The sequence below is a fragment of the Rattus norvegicus genome, chromosome 3, assembly GCF_036323735.1.
Source record: "Rattus norvegicus strain BN/NHsdMcwi chromosome 3, GRCr8, whole genome shotgun sequence".
NCBI classification, from domain to species: domain Eukaryota; kingdom Metazoa; phylum Chordata; class Mammalia; order Rodentia; family Muridae; genus Rattus; species Rattus norvegicus.
This window is the reverse complement of record NC_086021.1, coordinates 48,798,882-48,821,059: the sequence shown is the minus strand read 5'-3', so window position 1 is coordinate 48,821,059 and position 22,178 is coordinate 48,798,882. Positions and strand designations below refer to the sequence as shown.

Below are 22,178 nucleotides of genomic sequence, written 5' to 3'. Positions count from 1 at the left end.
CGTGAGGATTTTGACTAAAGAAGTCAAAAATCTATGAGTCACGTGTAGAAATGAAGAAAGGGCCCTGTGACTTGTAGTCTGGTATTAATGATGGGATATCCTCATTTATTGGCAAATCTCACAGACATCACCAATTTTAAAATACACTTGTTTTATCCCGGGAGTAAGGGATTTATAAAGAAAAGTATTCTAAGAAAACATATTCAAAAGAATTTCTATGCTTTGAGAGTTGAAATGATTCCTAGCTACAGAAATAAAAAATGATCACAACCAGAACCACCACCACCACCACCACCACCACCACAACAAACCATTTAAAGACAAGAATTTCCATCAGTTCTAACATGATGCTGACATAGTTAAGGGCAACACTGGGCATCTTCCCTAGATTTTTCAGTACTTTTAGATTCTTGACAGGAAATAAAAAGGCCACTCCCGCCCATCACAATAGGCAAGCAAGGGAGAAGGCAAGGCAAGGAAGGCTTCCATTACTGTTCACCATTTTCAAGACAAGACGTACACTTGCCTTCTCATTCTCCTTTGAAAGAATTCCTGGGCATTTGGATACATTTGAAGTCAGGCAACACCTTAGACGTTTCCACGTTTTCTTTCCACCGGATGAGGAAAATGACCAACTTCTAAGGTGTGGTTGGATCTAAGCGTTTTGAATTCCTTGACTGACTCTCACTGTTTTAGACAGCTCAGGAAGTGCTTGGAAGCAGAGCTGATTAGAGTCTCAGGAGGATGAGCTCCTCTTAGTAAGAGTGGCTGTGGAGGTGGGCGCCAATCAGATGCTCTTGACTGCTTTCTTGTGCCCTTCAGTAGTTTTCAAGGTAACCACCTCAGGCTCAGGTGTTTTTAGTGCAGCCATAGTTCATAAGCCTCCATGGTTAGGTTCCCTCATGCTTATAAGCATCTTGAAGGCAGTAATACTCAATATAATCACTTACTAAAAACAATCTGAATTCCTCCTCATCTGAATCTTAACTCTCAGGGACAAAAAAGTATTAGACTGATTCTCTTTTTGGAAATGGGTAAAATGGATTCTGACCTACTCTGGATAGGGTGTGGGGTGATAAGGATTTATCACTTATCTCCAAGAATTAAAACTGGGGTACCTTTTATAAAGAGAGTGTACCTCTAAGCTCACCGCACTAGGTATGATGGAACCCATAAAATTTCCAATTACTGTTTCAGAATTTATTGTGCACATATGGAAAATAATACTTGTTAAACAGAAAGGGGTTTGTGCCTTGTGCTGTCAATACTGTGAAGGATGGGGTGATTATGAAGCAAATTAACAATACTTTTAAATGTGCATTCACTTATCTTTCCAATTAAATCCTTGTTAAACAACCGCACAGACAGTAATGGCGCTTCTGCAAAGCACTGATCAAGACAGTTTTATTGTAATTTTTACTCTGTAACAATTAATCAAGTAGGCATTTTCTTCATTATTAAATTATTTAGTTAATAAATATTCTCAATAGGCTAACATATTTGGAGTTTCCTGTTATTTTTGATTTTTCCTACAGTGGGACATATTTGGAATACTTCCATTCACGAGCAGAGGGACCATTAGGAAATGTCACTTTATAAATTCCTTTTCTCTAGAAGAATAAACAAAGGAGAGAAGTCCTTGAAAGTTTAAGCCATTTAAAAATTTACTTCAACCGTTCTGTAAAGGATAAGAACACATTGCTTTTAGCCGATAAGGAAGGAGAAGTTTTGCTTTAAGGCATCTTTCCGTTGGAACAAGCATGAAAATTAACATTAGAAAAGTTCGTCAGCAGCAGTGGCAGACTCTTGTGGCAAGCAGTTGCATTGTGGCCAGCCCTTTGTCATCCTATCCAAATGACAAATATTTGACCATTGTTTCTGCCACAAATGCAGGGCGATATAAGTGGAGAACTCCCGAAGTCTACATCATTTGTAGGTGTGAACTCATCTAGGCAGGACAGTTTCACTGCATTTAAAGTGCCCTAAAGGTTCTCTGTGACCTTTTACCTTTTGGTTATAGTTTGCTGCATGTGAAGTTTTTAAGATGCAGAGATTTTTAGATTGCTAGATTAGCAGTAAGGGTAATGCTAGCAGAGATGACACTTAGATATAGATTCTAAGTGAGCTGTATTCATCCAGAAGCAAGAATCAATAGCCACACAAGAAACCGATATAGTTTGAGGGACAGAAACAAAATTTCAGGGAAGATGACTATAAAAATGCTCTGATTTTGAAGTGAGTTAATTTTATCTGCCAAAATAGCTTTCCTGACAACCTAAAATTTTCACCATGGACCTTATTATGTGAGGTCCCTGACTCTCTGCTTCCCAGATATAGGAGAGGCCATGATCTGTTTTACTCAGTCTGTAAGAGGATTATTGTTCTAGTTTCAGTCCTGTTTCTGAACAAATACCCTGACAAAAAACAATTTTAGAGCCTTAAAGGGTTTATTTGGCTTACAATTTCAGGTCATGATCAATCATCGAGGGAAATCAAGGCAAGAACTTGAGGTTTAATCTACTTTTCTTCTATACAACATTATCTCATACCAAGAACTGGTTTCATGACCAAAGAAGTGTGGGGACCACAGAAGGTGTGGCTTACTGGGCAGAAGGCAGACTTATGCTTCAAAAGCTTCCATATTACCTGCTTAGGGAATTGTGATGCCCATGGTGTTCTGGGTCATCCTATATCAATAACAACTAAGATGAGCACCTGTAATCTTGCACTCAGGCTAATTTGATCTAGGTAATTCCTCAACTTTTAGTCTTTTCCCAGATGATTGTAGATTGTGTTAAGTTGACAGTTCTAGCCAGGGTAATCACCTTGAACACTTCTAACAGATTGTTTCAAGTATAGGGGAAGAGGAAATCTGTTTATGTCCATGTGGAGCAGAGGGCAAGAAAAAAGGGAGAGAGAAAAGAAAGTTTAAACTGTATACATGCAGTATGAGGATGGGCAAAGTGAGCTTGTATTAGCAAGAACTCCTTAAGTATGTGTCAAAGGGGATGATAGAAACACCCAATTTCAGGGACTCTGCTTTTTAGTTCACATAAATCTTTTTGTTCTTTACTCTAAAGCAGTAGAAAACTGAGTGACTTGCCAGTCGCCCCTTCATCAAGGATCTCAATGATAGGAGAGTATAAAAGAGAATGAGCTTTATGTTGAAAGCATAACTTTGTGTTGTTCAGATCTTAGTTCCTATCCTCTTTCCTTTTGGAGCTCTGTATCTTGCAAAGTTTGGAGAAATTTTCAGATTTGTTAGGAAGCGCTACTAAAGTATATGGTTACCTTGAAGAGAGATGATGTGTAAACACACGTACATCATTAAAGCTGTAACTACTAGCAACAGGATTTCCTGTGTGAAAACAAAAGCAAGACATTCAAAACTCAGGATGCCAGGATTAGTTAGCCGGAGCTACCCAATTCAACTCCAACTTGGTTGCTGTTTAGCCAACTAACTCATCATTTCCAGCATTTGGGGAGTTCGGTATGTGTGGTGGCTATTCCTGGTTGTCAACTTGACTCCATCTGGAATAAACTACAATCCCGAAATGGAGGACACACCTATGATCCAGATCTTGAGGCTAGAAGACATATACTTTTGATTTAGATCTAGAGGCATGGTGGCCATGAAAAGCTTAGGCCAAGACAAGATGGTATACACCTTTAGTCCCAGGAGACAGAGGAAGACAGATCTCTGAGTTCAAGGCCAGCCTGGGACAGAGCAAGTGCCAAGTAAAGAAAAGCTTAGATCCAGGGGTGGTGGCACACACTTTCAATTTGGGCCATACCCACTGCTGGATGCCTACAGGACAGTGGAAAAAGGAAGGGTTGGGTCTTCTTTGCTGGCTTGCACTTACTTGCCCACACATCTGTTGAAATCTACTTCTTCAGGTTTCTAGCTTACACAGAAGACCAGTTAAAGCATCTAGCCTCACGGGACTGAGCAACTACTTGACTCTTGGACTTCCCATTCACAGCTGCCCACTGTTGGGTTAGTTTGGACTGCAGACTGTTAGTCATTCCATAAATTCCCTTAACATATAGAGACAGTCCCTAAGTTCTGTGACTCAAGAGATCTCTGACTAATACAATATGGTGGCTCTACTTTGGATATGTTTGTTCGTTAATGGCATTCAGTATTGGTGGACAATCAGTTATTTCTCTTTAAGGTTTGTGTTAGTGATGTGGAGGATTGAACTATATGGGGTTAGTCAATGTCCATTTATATCTTTTTATTCATGTAATAATTATGCAACTTTACAGACCTCTAGGGGAGAAACAGAAGCAGCAGATACTTGAGACTTAGGGGTTTTTTTTTTGGTTTTGTTTGTTTGTTTGTTTGTTTGTTTTGTGGGGAAATATAAGAAACGGAACCAATGAGATCGCCTGATAATTGTGTGATGTAAAATTTGTTTGAATGAACAAATCATTCTTTTGAAGGAAGAAATTTTTATTCAGTAAATGCAAAAATAACAGGAACCTTTCTGTGCTTAGGGCACAGAGATGTATCAAGATTTTACCCTCAATGAACTGAGAAGTAGATAGACTGTTTACTACAACATTTCAAATAGGGTTTTCCCTTTTAAAGGATCCTATTAGCTTGATACCAGAGAGCCACATTATAACAATAAGAAATAGGTTCTGGATGTTTGATGTTTAAAAGGGGAAAATAGTCTTGGGTTTATGATGATAAACTGAATGCAGCAATCTGATAATGTGTATTTTGCAATAAGTTTTAAATGGCTCATTTGCAGTTCTTGTTGTGTGTAGACTTTGTAGCCTATGTAAGGTTCTTTAAGCCTGTGACGTATAGTTTTCTCATGTGAATAATGAGGGTTAGAAAACAATGAGAGGTTGCTGTTGAGGACGTGCCATCTAGTAGATTCTCAATTCAAGGTTGGCTATCCTTGGCAGTGAACTAATTCTGATAATGTTTTTCGATACTGTTCGAACTGTAGTTGTGCTAGAGAACCACCAAGCAAGATATCTTCCCTTTTCATTTATTTCAGGATCTACAATATTGGAAAAGAACTGTAGTAATGAAATATGTCAGCGATTTTGATCAGAGTAGCAGCATATATGCTACTTTCATAGCATCTTTAATTTATGTGATGGCTCAGTTTATAAGTGATACTGCACCAGCAATCCAAGAAACAGGTTCTGTGATAGAGAAAACGGGTTGACAAGAAAGTAGTTGATGATCTATTTCCATTTCTCCTCCATTTCAAATAGTGTATATCTTATGGCTAGGTAAAGTGCATTTTCCTGAAGAGCAAAAGTGAAGTCAGCCAGATGGTGTGGTGGACATTACCAGACATAGCTGTGAACTCCATCCACTTTTTCCAAATAGGTATTTATAGCACCAACCTGAGTTTTAGTGGGAGTCTCTATGAATGTCTCCTAAACCTTAGTTTTGGAAAATTCCATCACTTGATTCTTCTAGCAGAAACTCAAATGTACCCTACACACTTATTTTCTCTTCCCGGGGATCATAGCTTCTGTGTCTCTTTCCCCTATGACACAGGTAGCGACTGCTGTTTTCTCCTAGCCAAAACAATGCGACAAAAGAGAGGGATCATGCACTTTATGATTACAACACTCAGGCTTCTAGTTTCTGTCTTTACTGATCTTTCTCTTCCATGCTTTCTTGATGACACAAGCTACCATCTTGAGATTAGTCTATCTGTCTATGCAGCCTCAGGCCAGAAGCCACTGATAAACTGAGGACTTCAGTCCAACAAGCCACCAGAAACTCAATCTTGCCAAGGACCGTGTGAACCCATCCCCAGGCAAGCTGCCAGATGAGAAAGCTACTCCTGGCTGACACCTTGACTGCCCTGCATTCAGCGAAACTGTGCCCAGACTTCTGACCCACAGAAACTGGGAGGTAATCAATTTGTATTCGTTTAAGCAGCTGATCTGGCAGTGATCTTGTCAGACAGCAGCACATTTCTGCTTGAAGTCAGAGTGGAGAGAAAGAGTGCTGTGCAATGTAATGAGAGCAGGAGGAAGTTTGCTCTGTTTTTCTAGCAAGCTTTTAAGAGCTGTTTATTAATTATCATGGTGGTGGTGGTTTCTGATGATGATGGTGATGATGATGATGTTTATAAATCCTTGGGGGTTCTTGAAAGTTGGCAGTTACATAACTCTGATTTAATTTTTGGATGCAATAGCCAAGTGTACACGGAAAACCTGAATGGATTTCAGTTGCAAAATTTCCATAGACTCTACCAACTCCCTGCTATACAAATTCATTGAGAGATGCCAATTAAGTTTCTCTTTTATGCCCAGGTGTTCTGAACCCCACCCAGTTGGCTAATAATGAGGTAAAACTTTGGCTATAAAGCATCTCTAAAGTTTTCCTGTATTTGATTTCTCTTTCTAGAAAAGTAATCTCATTATCATCAAAGAAAATTTCATCACGTAAATGACAGAACCATGTTTGATTACTAATATTTATGAGATAGTATTACTAATAAAACTAATTCTCATATTATCTAACTTCTTGTCATCATAAATTAATATTAATTATCAGTTGACCGACTCCATTTTTAGTTTGCTCACATTTTCTTTTATTATCCCCATTGTGAAAATGAGTCTGAGATTAAAAGAGATCAGACGAGATCTTCAAAGATGTACAGAATTGTTCAGAATTAACACAAGAAGGAAGATCCTGGGATTATTATCTGGTGTGCCTTTCCCAGTTGCTTGTTGCTGCCTTTAATTGCTTCAATTATGGCTTTGGGTCAGTTTTTATTATCTGTTTTGTAGTTAATTATATAATATAATAGAACCCACAGTAGGGATATATTTTTGCTTTAAGTTTAGTGGCCAGAATTTTTATACTTTAAAAATGGAAAAGACACCTAAGATTATGACTGGAATTCATGGTAAAGTACAAAAACTAAAAAGTACAGTTTATTGTTTTGGCTTCTGTGTCCAGAAATATGAAGAGTTTATTCTTTTGGCCTCATTCTTGGCAATACTTTCTGCCCCCAATGAGCTTTCTTAAGCAGCTACAAAGCAATATGAGTTTCGTCATCAATAGCCTTTGAGCTCTCGGACTCCGTGAGGTGAAAAAAAATCAGGTCTAGGGAAGTTTTTAAAGCCCTGAACGATGTTAGAGTTTGTTCATTTTATGATCAAGTGATCTTCCAGCTTTAAGGAAAAAATAAATCATTGTGTTAAAATATAATCTGATCACATGAGGCCAGAACAGTGCACTTAACAGAACTATATCCTCTCAAACCCCACACTCACACATACCCCTACCATCAATACCTCTACAAAATAACAGAACAAACAAACAGACAAACAAACAAAACCCACCTTACACAATATGATAAAGCAAATAACACGGTTTGCTTTGTTAATGCTGTGCTTGGCAACGAATGTGAAGTGGGGTTAAGGAAACACTCATTTTAAAAATAACAAGAGAGCAATGTAAACTCACGTAATAGAAAAATGAATGGATGTAACACAGGACTATTTTATAAGAACACAACTAGAAGCTTTAAAATCCTGTTCAAAATCCTTTTATTTTTTGTTTCATCCAGTTGCATATTTCCAGATGAAACCATCAATTATCCATATTCCTTCCCACGTTTCCCTTCCTTTATTTGATTTTTATGCTATAAATGTGTGCGAGGCAGAGGGGCAGCTGCTAAAGCTTGGGCATTGCTTGAAGGTGCATGGCTGTAGAAAACTAGCTTAGGCATAATTGCTAACGCAAAATTGGTTTTCTAATGGATATTTCCAGTCTGGTTGACCTATGATTAGCACATTTAAAGTAAGCCAAGCCACCACTTGCAGGCAACCAATGTGTCTTCTTGTGACAATAAAAGGTTTTGTGAATAAATATAGGGGACGTACAAGACTGTAAAGAAAAAAGGAAAAGGGAAAAAAGTAAAAAAAAATCCTCTTCCATTAAAATCAACAAACACCCATGTGTACACATGAACATAGAAGATGCTTGGCTATGTGGATTTATGTAATGAACGTATTTTGTTCGTCTATAATGAAAATGTAAACATGGTGTCTCTCATCTGCATTTCTAAATGTAGAAATCAATTCTAAAATCGTGGTAAAAAGTTATTGCCTCCAATTTCAGGTGAACACTCGAGGGGAGATCTGGTACTGTATCAAGAAGTACTAGTCCTGAAAATAGCCAGTCACTTCTCTCTATGGTGTTTTATAGATATCCCACTGGTTCAGGGATCTGGGAAGCTTTATATGTGGTATTTTTTAGAAAGGGTAACAATCTCTCTTGTTTCTTATGTAAAGAGTGAACCTAGAAACCACCTAAGTAATACAAAAGAAAGTTACAGCTAGCACGGATTTGGGGCAATACGTCTAGATGGCAGCTGCAACTGAGTGCTGATGCGAGAAAGTCTGGTGGGATTTCCAAGACCCACTGTCAGGAGTCCTTAAGACAGTCACAGAGCATCCTCTGTGCTGAAGCCTGCTTTCTGCCTATGTGCACCCATGCTGGAAAGCCATCAGGAGGTCACAGATCATGCAGAAGAATCAACACAATGGCACAGGCTGATGACAGGTTGACATCTAAGGTCATGCACCACTTTTCTTTGGGGATGCCCATACAGACCAGAAGAGTTGCATCAGCAAAAATGTCACTGAGAGCTGTCACCAAATTCAACAAACAAGGCAGAGCACTACTCACGAATGCACCAATGGCCTAGGAAGTCACGAATCCGTGATGCCTTTCTGTGAGGTTGTAAAGGGTTTCTTGATCCAGGCATAGAATCATAAACACTACAGAGATTGGACATTCTGGGATTCTTCATTCCTGTGATGCTTCCCCAAACATCCCAAATTATAAATAGTAGTACAAATAATAAGTGCCGAGAAAGAGAGTCAAAACAGGGATGTGCAAATACATGCACAGCATGAAAAGACACTTCTGTGCTTTTATAGGAAGGATACAATAGTGCACAGGGAATGGAGCTTCTTGGCAGTGTTTAGCAGCACAGACTCAAGTCAGAGACATCTGAGATGCAGTCTTAGCTCCCTAGCTTTAGTATTCTTAGGTCATTTTAAACAACTGAGCCTTAGGTTTTCACTGAAAATAACAAGCTCAGTAATTGCACCTATGTGCACTATGAGGTTGAAGAAAAGATTAAATTAAATTATATATGCAGGGAATTCAGTGGATCGCCTGACACATTAAATCGTGAAAATAGCAGCTACCTATACAATAAAATGATTATCAGCATTACTAATTTTAATTAGGAAATGTTTTTCAAAAGTGATCACTTGGAATTTAACTTGTGTGTCATCTGATCTGGAAGTATAATAAGGGTATCTAATTCTTTCTGGTTTAGTGAGTCAAACAGAAAACCAAAACAAATTGAATCATTCAACTGGTGTATTTAGAATTGCTGATGATTATAGCATTCAAGAAAGTCAGCGAAACACAGAAATTGCAATGCAACTGTTCTTGAAAATCTCCAAAATCAGTTTTCATTTGTGTAGTCTAATAGTGGGTAAGGCTTATTCATTTTCTTTAAAAATGTATATTTAGAACCTTTTTTAAAAAAGAAGGATAATGTAAGTTGAACACAGAAGAGATAAATGGTGCTAATATGAGGAGGGTGCACCAAACTCATTTAAGTCCCATATTAAATTACAAACTGAATGTATGATGTTTGCAAAGCTCTGTAATTTTCATGGAAACTTCATGCCATCAATATTTTATTCCATCACACGTTTACACGCATGAACGAGAACATGCAAGTGTCACTCACTCTCCAAGTCCCATGCACCCACTCTCTCCTCGGCTAGCAGCACTGTTGGAACCCTAGCTTAGATGAATAAGATGTGGTGTTAGTGATGAGATTGTTGGACCAATATAGAGAATTAATTCAAATAATATTCTCATCAAATAGAGAATTAATTCAAATAATACTCTCATCAAATTTTGAAGAGGAATATATCTTTATATCTATATCTATATCATCTATATCTATATCTATCTATCTATATGTATATGTATATCTATATATATGTATATATCTTCCATTTATGTGTGTGTGTGTGACCTAGTACCACAGACTCCATAGAGGGTATTGTAGCCTCTGGAGAGTTTTGAGTCATAAATGCTAGAGATTGAATATAGGTCCTGATCAAGAGCAACAAGTGCTTTTAACCAGTGACCATCTCTCTGGGTTCTCATCATGGAAGCCAAAAATCTCAGAGTCAACAGTATCAAAGGTCCCAGTGTAGCATCATTTGTGCTGTCTGTTGAATCCTTACCATGCTGTAAAGCAGGAAGACTGTTTGCTGACAATTTATACTACCAGATACCAACGCAGGCCTCTGCCCAGCATTACATTGTCAACATTCACGGAAACATGAGCAGTTACAAAATCTCTAAGGAAGCTGAAGTTTGGATTGTAAAAGATAAGATGGATAGATTTCATATTTTCATTGCAGATTTTTTCCCTTTTTCAAACTGCTGAGCATAATTTTTTTAAGGCAGGAAATGCAGCTAGTGTTTGTTTCTAACATGGCTTCTGTTTTGAGATTTCTTCTTTGTAGGAGAAATGTGTTGCCCAGCTGTCTAGAATCCCAATAAGGATATGGTTTCAGCATGAGCTATCTTACAAGAATTATTTTAGCTGCTTACAAACAGAATAAAAACGAGGCTTGGCTGTTTCATCCAATTTTTAACCACGGAAGGGACACTGTGGCTTACACCAATGGGACCAATATGAAGAAGCGATGTAAAGTTTAGTTCTGTGCATTGCCTAGTCCAATTAGTCAATAAGCAGAGCCTTTAAAGATTCTCTGAAACGAAAAATATGGGGCAGGTAGCCAAAAGAGGTAGTTAACACATAAAAAAATTGTTCTACCTGAACTTATAGAGAAATAGCTTACTGCTTACCAGACCAGTTTTAATATGTCTAATGGCAGCATTCACACATGTTCATATCCCTCCCTGTCTCTGTCTCTTTCTCTCCGTCTGTCTCTGTGTCTCTGTCTCTGTCTCTGTCTCTGTATCTCTCTCTCTCTCTCTCTCTCTCACACACACACACACACACACACAGAAACAGAGACAGAGATACACAAAGATACACATATACTAGGGAGACCTGAAGACTAGCACCAGTTCATGAAAAAAAAAAAACCACCAACAACAACAGCCAAATAGGCTGAAAGTTGACCCAGATCAGAGTCTAAATCCCAGTATCTATGTTGGATGGCTCATAACTGCCTGTAAATTCCAGCTTTAATAAGATCCAATGCCTTGGTTTCAGTGGGCACAAGCATTCACATTTACATACCCATGCACAAGTTTGCAATTAAAAACAATAGGTTTATCATTTTTACAAAAGCAAGAAAGAATCAAATCCAACCCTGCATAGAGATTTGTGGAAGGAAGAATTGCTTCAACCCCTTTATCCTGTTTTTGAGACTGAGACTTTCAGATTTAAATGTTTCTTGGTATGAAGTATCTGTCTCACATTTGATTTCATTCTCTCTAAAAACAGTATTGAATCAATGGGTCTTAACATACTTGGGAATTTTGATCGTGAATGACACATACGAATATACTATTATAAATTCAACTTCTGAGTATAAGGAGAACACAGAGGGAGAAGACAGACAGAAGGCTTTCTGCAGGAGGATACTTATTCATAGCAGCCTTATTTATAGTAGCCAGAAGCTGGAAAGAACCCAGATGTCCTTCAATAGAGAAATGGATACAGAAAATGTGGTACATCTACACAATGGAGTACTACATAGCTATTAAAAACAATGACTTCATGAAATTCATAGACAAATGGAATGAACTAGAAAATGTCATCCTGAGTGAAGTAACCCAATCACAGAAAACCACACACGTTATGCACTCACTGATAAGTGAATATTAGCCCCAAAGCTCAAATTACCCAAGATACAATCCATAGACCATATGAAGCTCAAGAAGAAGGATGACCAAAGTGCAGATGCTTCAGTTTTTCTTAGAAGGAGAACAAAAATATTCAAAGGAGGAGATATGGAGACAAAGTTTGGAGCAGAGACTGAAGAAATGGCCATTTAGAGCCTGCTCCACTTGGGGATCTATCCCATATACAGCCACCAAACCCAGACAATATTGCTGATGCCAAGAAGTGCATCTGATGTAGATGTCTCCTGAGAGGCTCTGCCAGAACTTGACAGATACAGAGGTGGATGCTCACAGACAATCATTGAACTGAATATGAGTTCCCCATTGGAGGAGTTAGAGAAAGGAACTGAAGGGGTTTGCAACCCCATAAGAACAACATAAGAACAACAATGCCAACCAACTAGAGCTCCCAGGGACTAAACCACCATCCAAAGAGTACACATGGACAGATCCATGGCTCCAGTTGCATATGTAACAGAGGATGGCCTTGTTGGGCATCACTGGGAGGAGAGACCCTTGGTCCTGTCAAGGTTAGATGCCCCAGTGTAGGGGAATGTCAGTGCAGGAGGCTGGAAGGCGTAGGTGGTTGGGTGAGGGAAAGGGGATAACATTTGAAATAAAAATAAAAAAAATCCAATAAAAATATTACCTGGCTATATAGTAAAATAAAATAAGAAAGAAAAGAAAAATAAGAAAAGACAGTGGCCATATTCCAGAAAACTTGGATGTGCAGAATGAGAGAGGAAAGATAGGAAGACATTGAAAGTAAAAAGAATATGTAAAAACATGGAAAACCAGCAGTGTGCAGATGCATGAGGACAGTCTAAGAATGCTTTGTGGACGGGGGTGAGTAGCTCAGTGCTACAGCACATGTGACATGTGGGAGCCAGAGTTCAGTACTGTGGAAGCAAAAGACACAACTGTAAACAAATGCAGCGTAAAGGAGAACCAGGGGACCTGGTAGTAGCTAGAAGCAAGTTATGAAACCAACACCACAAAGAACTGTAAGCTTTCCTGAAGACACCACTATTTTTAATTTCGAGGAAAACTAATATGAACCTGTCACATGGCCTAAAAAATATCACATATGCTGTTTAATTTTATTCTTTGAAATATTTTTAATTTTTATTTTTGTATCTTATATGTGTGGGAGTTCAACTATGTGTACCGTGTGTGTGTTGGTACCCAGGAATGCTAGAGAAGGGTGTTGGAAACTAAAGTTACAGCTGTCAACCTCCTGATGTGGATGTTGGAAACTGAATCTGGGTCCTCTACCAGAGCTGGAAGTGAGTGTAACTGTTAGCTTGTTTCTCCGGCCCCGTTTGATTCCGTCCTGTTCTCACAAAGTTTTCCAGAGCACTCCATCCCACTGAAAAGAAGGAAAGAGAGACACGCAGAGAGAGAAAGTGAGAGAGAGAGAGAGAGGAGAGACAAAGAGAGACAGAGACAGACAGAGACAGACAGAGACAGAGACAGAGAGAGACAGAGAAGCATATACTGTTTAAGTAAGATCTCAAGGACAAAGCACCATAAGGATAGCTGGCCTATGCTCTATTTGTCTGGTTATGAGATGTATAAACTATTTAAATATCATCCTAAGATCATTTAGGTGCTCCATGTTTCTTACTTTCTTAGTTTTATTTCTCCATTTCTGTACTTTCTCAGAGTAGCTTCAGGCTCTCCAAAAGGTTGAACAGTAAGTATAGGTACCGCGAACTTTCCACACTGCCGAGTGAGGTAACATTGTCCCAACCGATGAGCCAATGTTCATAGATTATTTTTGACTGATAGCCATTGTTTACATTGCCCTTCACTCTCTGTTGTATTTTTTTTTATGGTTTTGGCGAGTATCTAATAACTTGTGTGTGCAGTGCTTATGCCACACAGCTTCTTTAACTGCTCTTAAATTCACTAATCTCTCCTTTCTCAAATTCCTTGCTATCACTTATCTTTCACTATTTGTAAACTTTTCCTGGAACGCTGTGAAGCTTTCTGTATTTCTTTGGCAGTGACGTGGGGGGGGGAGGGCTCATCTTTCAGCAGTGTACACTCAAAGTTCCCCTAATTCTATTCATGGCTTAATAGATGGTTTCCATTTATTATAGCACCATTTCATTATATAGATCAACCACATTTTAAATTCATTTGCCTACTGAGAGATGTTTTATTGCCCTCAAGGTTTTAATCTATCCCTCTTCGGGGACTGAGCCCAGGGTACATTGTGTATGCTAGGCGGACTTCTAATCCTCAAGCTACGTCCAAACCCTAGCTTCAAACTTTGCCAATTATGGATGAAGTTGTGAGTATTTGTGTGCAGAGTTTTGTGTGGGAATAACAGGCAGTGCGGAGACGCTGTATCACATGGTAAGAGCCCATTCATTACATAAAAGCACACAGAGTGTCTTCCAAAATAAGTGCCATTATATTTCCACCGAACAGGTTATCTCATTTTTGGATTAATATTTCTTTAATAACATACACATCTTACAGGTTTTCAAACACTTATTATTTCTATTGTTTGTTTTGCTCCTTCATTATCACATATCGGGCAACCATTATACGCTAGCAACAGGTTTTCAAAGCTGGGCTATTTTACTTTCTTTTATTCTTCTGTTTTATATTTTTTCCATTGTTCATTCTACTCATTTATTTTACATGAGCTATTAGGTTTACTTTCTCTTCTATGTATTGCCAGGTAAACTGACCATTATTTTCTTTTATCTAATGAAGATTTTTTAAATTTCTGCACTTCCTGATCCCTACCCTAAATCATTTACTGCTGTCTAATCACGGTGCACAGCACAGTCTGTGCATCGCTCAAGCACCTCCTGAAAAATATCCGAAGTAAAGAAATCACTTACCTTGGTTGACGATAAACCTTAACTTCTGGATTGTTGCAAGATTGCCACTGACTCGATAAATTCCATCAACTTCTAGGCCTAAAAACAAAATAGCATATTTCAAATTAGGGCATGGAGGGACTGAGAAGGGAAATAATCAGGAAGCAAATACCACACGACGGTTGAATGCCCCTTCTCCATAGAGAAGACGAGTTTCTATGATCTTAAATAAAGCAATGCTCAATTTTTAATCAAAGGTGCCGAGACAACTGACATCAAATATATGTTTCATTAAAGCAATAACAATAAAAGTCTTCATAGTATTGCATGGAATGCACGGCATACATTGCATACATTGCATGGAATACATGGCATATTTACCATTATTCTCAAGGCAAGCAAGAAGCAAAGTAGACTAGAAATGAATTTGTGTGTGTGTGTGTGTGTGTGTGTGTGTGTGTGTGTGTGTGTGTGGAAGGGGCAGGGAAAGGAGAGAGAGAGAGAGAGAGAGAGAGAGAGAGAGAGAGAGAGAGAGAGAGAGAGAGAGAGAGAGCGCCCTTGTTTGGAAAGATGAAAAATTAGGCGTTTGTAAATTGCTTTCTTCGTTCTCATTTTGTTGGTCTCTTCCTACCCCCCATCCTTCTCCTCCTCTCCCCAATCCAAAGTGTGCCCCACTCTCTGTTTATTGTGATCATGGTCACATGCCATTCCTTGGCCTAATGTTTGAATGACAGAGTTAAAATATTATTCTACATATGGCTGATTTCTAGCACATTCACATAAGATATTTCACCATAAAGGAAAACAGAGGAAAACTTGGCCTATTAGTATGTTAGTTTCAGATAGTTTTGGAACTGGTCATCAAAATAACTTACTTGGCCAGGAATTTGGATAATCTCTCATTTGGCTTTTGACACATTCGTTTATCATATCTAATTATTTTCATGACCAAGTCTGCAGGATTATTAAGAGATGAGAAAATATAAAGGAACACTTATTAATGTACTAACATTATCTCCAATAAGTGTTGATGTTATAATTTTCATGTTAGGAATATTTGTGCTCTCCTGTCTCTAGGCTTTCGGAAAAGCTTGGGTGAGATTACTGGCCAAGAGCATGGGCTAATATCCCAGCTTCTTCTCCAGAGAGGTCATGTTAAACCATTGTGAAGCACTGTGATTCATGATAATACATGCTAAATAAATTAGAGGAAATTCACTATGTTGTAACAAGGGCGTTGCAAAGATCTTTAATGGCATGAAATGAGTTCTTTCTCTGCTTTGTCATTTCTATACTTCGCACACTTTACATTTCTTTAGTAGCCTATAGGAGAGTGACATAATTTATAGCATTGGTATTGGTGACATACTGTCCGGCACACGCTGCCTGTGGTCTGAACTCTTCTATGTAATGAACTAGAGTAAGTAGTGACAATAGCAATAATATAGAAATGCTACTAGCAAACATGTTAGTTGTGAATTGGGAGTTCCAGAGTAAGATATGGACAGTACATTACTGAGACCCTTTTCCTTCCTGAGTACATTTTCTAAACATCAAACATGTTTTCTTTCCAATGTATGAACTACCTCTGTTGACGTAAGGGGATCTACTGTGTTTATACAAAGTACAATGAGCATTTGACATCTTAAATGTAACAGTCATTACAATTCACACCTTTCTAATATTTGATTTCTGCTTTTACTATGGATCCAGCCGTCCTCATGATTATGCCTTTAAGCTCAGAATGTTAAAAGATTGATTTAGAATGATTTATTGGCCAAATTTAACTAAATTTTCCTATTGTTTCATTAGACAGTTCTTGGAATTGTGTCTTAATCTGAAAATCCGTAAATAATTTGATATATTTTTAAAAGTATTAAAATTTGTTTTTAAAAATAATAGAAGTTGCACATTGTAGTATATTCTTTTCAAAAATTTTCTTCTTTTTTGAACATATAAACAATTGCAGATACTGTTTTTGAATTCCCTGAAGTCATTATTGATGGTCGCATGCTGTCTGTAGAACAAAGTTCAGGATGGTAATTTGGGGGTTATTTAGAAAGGGCTGGGATTTAGGTGTAGCCAAATATCATTCAGAACTAAGAGTTATGAGTAATTTCACCTACCAGTATAAAATTTGATGGAATGAAAATTGCCCTAACTTTTCTATAGGTTATACATAGTTTTAAAGAAATTCCAACATGATTTAATATGAGTCAGGACTTTCCTTAAGCCTCATTTTTGATATGCATATCTTTCAAATACAATGTAAAATAAAATACTTTTTTTTTACTTATTGTCTAAGACTCATACTGTTATATCTTAGATGTGTTTGAAGTATATGTTGTCTTGGGCTGCAGAGTGAACTTCAACCACTGAAACTCTTCAGAGTCCCAAGCTTTCATAAGTGGAAGCTGCAGCCTAGGCCTTTTGGAAATTTCTGCAGAAATTTCTTTTTAATTTTTTTATTATTTTTTTAAAGTTTGGTAATCAAAAACGTTTGAAAGAGTAGCATGGATTAAATACATATTACATAGAAACAAGCGAAACACACTGTAGTGTTTATAGAAAGCAGCCTCTCCTAAATGAATAACCCATTTTCTCTTGGGACAAAAGCAGGGCGTGCTGGTGATGGAGATGGAGAGGGTATTGCAGACCTGAGCTGCTCCTGCGGTTGGATGACTGAGTCATAGCCGAGAAGCTGTTTTGTGGCTTCAGCTAGAAACCAGAGAGTAAGGGGGAGTGAAGGCAAACATATTAGATGTAGTATGAAGGCAATGACACAGCTTCGAAGCCCTTGAGATTCAGAGATATGAATATCATACATCTTGCAAATAATAATAATATCTAAGGGGCTCCTCCTTCGAATGGGTTCTGCCCCCTGCTATCATACTTGAAAGTTTTGTAAATAGAGAGGAAATGACAAAGGGCGTACTAGAGAGCAGAGCAATGCATTAAAAAAATCTGCAACCTTTCAGTGAAGTTCAGTAATTATTAATTATCTAGGTGCAGACTTGAAGTTGATTAGCTCTCCCCCCACACCCCGGAATGGCTCACAGAATGGCAACACTGAAATCCCGAGAGCGTTATCTGAATTGGAGTTATTCACGTGTCAGTCCCTTTTTACTCTAAGAACTTTGAACGTTTTGCCAAACCAAACCAATGTAAATTGGTGGCTTTGGACATCCTTTCCTTGACCACACTACCCTTGCTGGACTGGAAACTACTCATTTTGGAAATAAAGTTAGACTTGGTATGAGTTTTAAATGAGTGGTGTCTTCAAGGTGCCCACATTGTGCTTTGGTGAAGGTTGAGACAAATTAGTCGGAGAGCGAGCTCTTTTCAGTAAATACCATGAGTGGATATTGCCAAAGCAGTTTGTTTGCTGTGCTAGGAAGACGCTGGGGAACATGATGAGACTTTTGTTTAAAACAAATCAGATTGGAATGAAGAGGATTACAAAGATTTCTCAGAAGAGAACCACATTCTCTGAAGTGTCCTGGGCTTACTCAATGGCTGACCTTTTATGTTTCAGAACAAAGCTTACCATTGGTGGAAGTCACTGAGTGTTGTTATATGGGATTTAAAAAGGTTGTTCCTTTGTTTTCCTACTGAAGAAGCCTAAGCCTGGATAGACTTAATTCCACCACAGTGCTGGCAAGGTCCTGAGAAGGAGGGGCTGCATTTCGTTTAGGCTTAAGTAAGAGCCACGTGTGGCAAATTGGACAGCACAGCAAGGACAGAGCAAGCGGCACTTGTATTCCATTGTTATTCTCTCTTGGCTTCGCGTCTAAGAGTGTTCTTTGGTTCATAAGTGATTCTGAATGATAATTTGTGAAAATTATCGCATCGCAATGGCTGTTCTCTTTTGCTTCATAACTGATGACGTGAATATGTGTTTCAGTTTCATAAGGCTTTTACTTTCTCTGAGATCAATTGGATGATTTTGGAGAAATTACCTTTTTCCTCTCTCAAGGACTTATATCAAATTATCGTTGAATCGTAGCACCAAAATCTCTCTAAGAAATGCTCTACACCTGGGCCTTTTCAAACTAATGTTATTTTGTTCTGTGGCTTAATACCTGTGTTTATCTCTGTCCACTGCTTCCTTATTGCACTGAGGATTAAACCACATCAAACCACTGTGCATGGTAGACAAGTACTCTGTGGCTGAACCACGTCCTTAGCTCCCCTTTCTCTGTACATAGAATTTCTTTATGACGATCATTATTCAAGCATCCAGTTAGTTACTCCTATGACTAAGACAGAATTAGCCACACAGTGGTTAGACGTGCTGGTGTACGGGTTGAACATCCATCAGAAAATCTGGAAACTGAAGTGCACCAATGCCTGAAACTCAAATTTTAATTTCAAATGAATTCATAGGTGAAGTTCCATGCCCCATATGTACCTGCCCTCAGACCACATGTACAGGTAAATAAAAAATATAATTATGTTCCAAGTGCAGAGCTGGGTCCCTTCATCGTGATATCATCTATGGGCAAATTTTCTAAAGTCTCCAAATAGTCAGAAATCAGAAACAAGTTTCATCTCAAACATTTTATGTGAAGGATTACCTATACCTGGACAGATGTTTTTTATTTTCTCAAGGCTGAGTGGACCAGTGGGTGATGAGTATACTTCTCCCAGCTGCACAACCGAGGAATTAGCTATATAGCGAGCATGTTATGTTGCACTAAGGTGAAACTTCTGTTGTAGAGCCCAAGGGTGCTTGGTTCTTCACTACCCTCCACTCAGAAGGCGCTATCTTCAGAGGCCCCTTTACAATGTGAGATGAACATGAACAGCTCTGTTCCCTGAGTGGATTGGATGTTAAAATTTAGTGAAGTGCTTTATCTACTACCTTTTGCCAATTTCTGCTTACTATATATTGACTCAAAATTACAATCGTTTGTGGGAGTTCCATGGAATAAACAGGGCCTATTAATGTTGTCTGGGAATAGTGTTTCTTCTGCTCATGTTTCTGTCTTCTTGAAATCTAATTGTGGTGTACTGATGGTGTCCTTTCTGTTGTCAGCCCTAGCCTTATCTCCTCTCTTTCCCCCTCTCTCTCCCCCTCCCTCCTTCTGCCCTTCCTTCTCTCCCTCCCTCCCTCCCTCCCTCCTTCTCTTCCTTCCTTCTTTCCTCCCTTCCTTTTTGACCTTTTCTTCAAGCATATCCTTTTCATCTTCTTAAGATTTTTGAGAAAAGAAAAATAGACTTTTTTTGAGGTAGCTGCCATCTTGAATGAGATGCTAGCATTGGTTTCATAATGACTGAATCTTTTATGTTGGAAAACTTTCATTCAAATTTTGACATGTTGATATGAGTGTTTTTACTGGTGCATAGTTTGTAAATGATGGTGGCTTGAATTATGAATATTTTAATTCTATGCTATGATAATATAATATTAAGATATTATGTTAATATAAATTTTATTTCAGTACATCTTTCATGACTTTTTAGTATTCCTGAGTTTTATTGTGTAAATAGAAATGCTAATGTCATTATATTTTAATAATTTCCACTTAATATTGAGTTTTCTCTTTCATTTTTCTCATTAGTACTTTATTTTCAGTTTTCTTTTGTTTTTAATAATTAGTCCTATTTTATTATATCTACATTTGGGGTTCTTATTTGATAGAAACAATTATTGCAAATAACTTTCTTTTTATCTTAAGGCAATAACAAAATTCATATCTTTAAATATTTATCTACTTATTTATTTTTGTTAAGGTAATTGAGAAATATTTCATTGGTATATTATCTGATTATTCACTTGTGAGTTTTCATCCACTAGGTATTTATGGGAGACTCCCATGAAAAAGAAGAACTGTTGTTCTCTTAACAGTGGAACAAATACTTGTTGCTCAACTAAAAAACTACTAAATGATGGGGCTGCTCCGTGGTTGCCAGCCCTGGCTGCTCTTGCAAAAGCCAGGGGTTCTATTCCTTGCACCCACAAGGTAACTCACAACTATATGAAACTCTTCTTCCTGGGGATGTCTTCTTCTGGTCTTTGTATGTACACACATGCACTCAGGCACACATAGGTCCACATAAAGTAAAAACATATTAAAGAATATCACACTGGAATTGGAGCACTAAAAACTGCCTTCCAATTGGTACAGAGCCTGTGCTACTCATAAAGGATCCACCATTTTGTATCATTTACATAGTTACATAGAGGGGTTGAAGTCCAGATTTGGGATACATTTCTTAAAATGCAAAGTACACGTAACTAAGGAAACATTTTACGGGCCTGAAAAAGAGGCTTGTATCCACCACAGAGGTTCTGCAGTCAGAAGGAGGACCATCTTAGCAAGCTTTCCACTAGCCCGGAGTGGACAGGAGCGCTATGCCCTACACCACTGTCCCTGCAACCCAGTACTCGGAAACAAAAGCATTTAATATCCGTCCCCAAATATTTATATATTAATATTAACCATTTTTCCTGTCATGTACACTTCTGCCTCTGAATGAACACTGTCCTGTTGTGGCAGCTGAGAAGGCAGGTGCTAGCTGACATCATGCCAGAGTTAAAATATGTTAGAAAACAAAAAAGGAGAGAAAAGGACAACATCCATAGCGGTAAGCCTGGTAAGCTTTGGGTTTGTTAGCAGTGCTGCTCTGGCCTCACTTAGGGCTTAACACATCTACACGGTATCTAAACATTAAGGGGACCTCAGGTGAGAGGGAGCATGGTTACTTATCCGGCTTTAAATATTACCAGGTATTTTGTACAGAGATACAAGATTTCAATACATCTTGGAAACTCTTCTCTTGCCTCACACCCTCAGTTTTATTACATTGCTTGCCACATTTTTGATATATGTGGGATATTGGGAATTTTATAAGTGGGAGAAAAGCCCACTGAACCTTGTAACCATGTGAAAAACAGAGGCCATCCTCCTTCACGCGTGGGAGGCTACTGTCATCTACTGTGAGACACTGTCACCTATGCTTGTACTTGGTTCTTGCCAAATACCTCACCAGTTTCTCATAATGGCAGACACTTAGCCACACCGCTGAACTCCAGCAGTGTAGACAGCAGTGCACACAAGTTCCAGCCTTGGCATCCATTTTCCTGTGCGACATAATGGATCGTGATTGCTTTCACATATAACCTCCATAAAGCAGCTCATTTCCAACCCTGGCTACCGGGCCAACTTCCTTTAAAAGCATACCTTTTAACTTAGGGATTACTAAATGGTAGGTGAATCAGGGAGAAGATGATGGAAAATGTTCCAATCTGGCCAATGTGGTGTAGATTGAAGCCATTCGTATGCCATATTTAATATCTGGGTGAAGTGAAATGATTGACAAAGGATGATATCCCATGTGTGGCTACTCATATTTTGCATGCTTACGTGTATTTATCTGTCTAACTCGGCAAAGCATTTGAGGTTGTAGGCTAGTAT

General features: G+C 38.4%; 1 protein-coding gene across 5 annotated transcripts in view; it reads right to left on the bottom strand.

Moving 5' to 3' along the window:
* Window positions 1-22,178, bottom strand: part of Arhgap15 (Rho GTPase activating protein 15) — a 619,269-nt gene that overhangs the window by 181,154 nt on the left and 415,937 nt on the right. For all 5 annotated transcript variants that reach the window (XM_063283268.1, XM_017591542.3, XM_017591541.3 and 2 more), the window contains exon 11: window positions 14,779-14,856. In XM_063283268.1, the coding sequence (XP_063139338.1) occupies window positions 14,779-14,856 (78 nt within the window). The remainder of the gene's footprint in view (window positions 1-14,778; window positions 14,857-22,178) is intronic.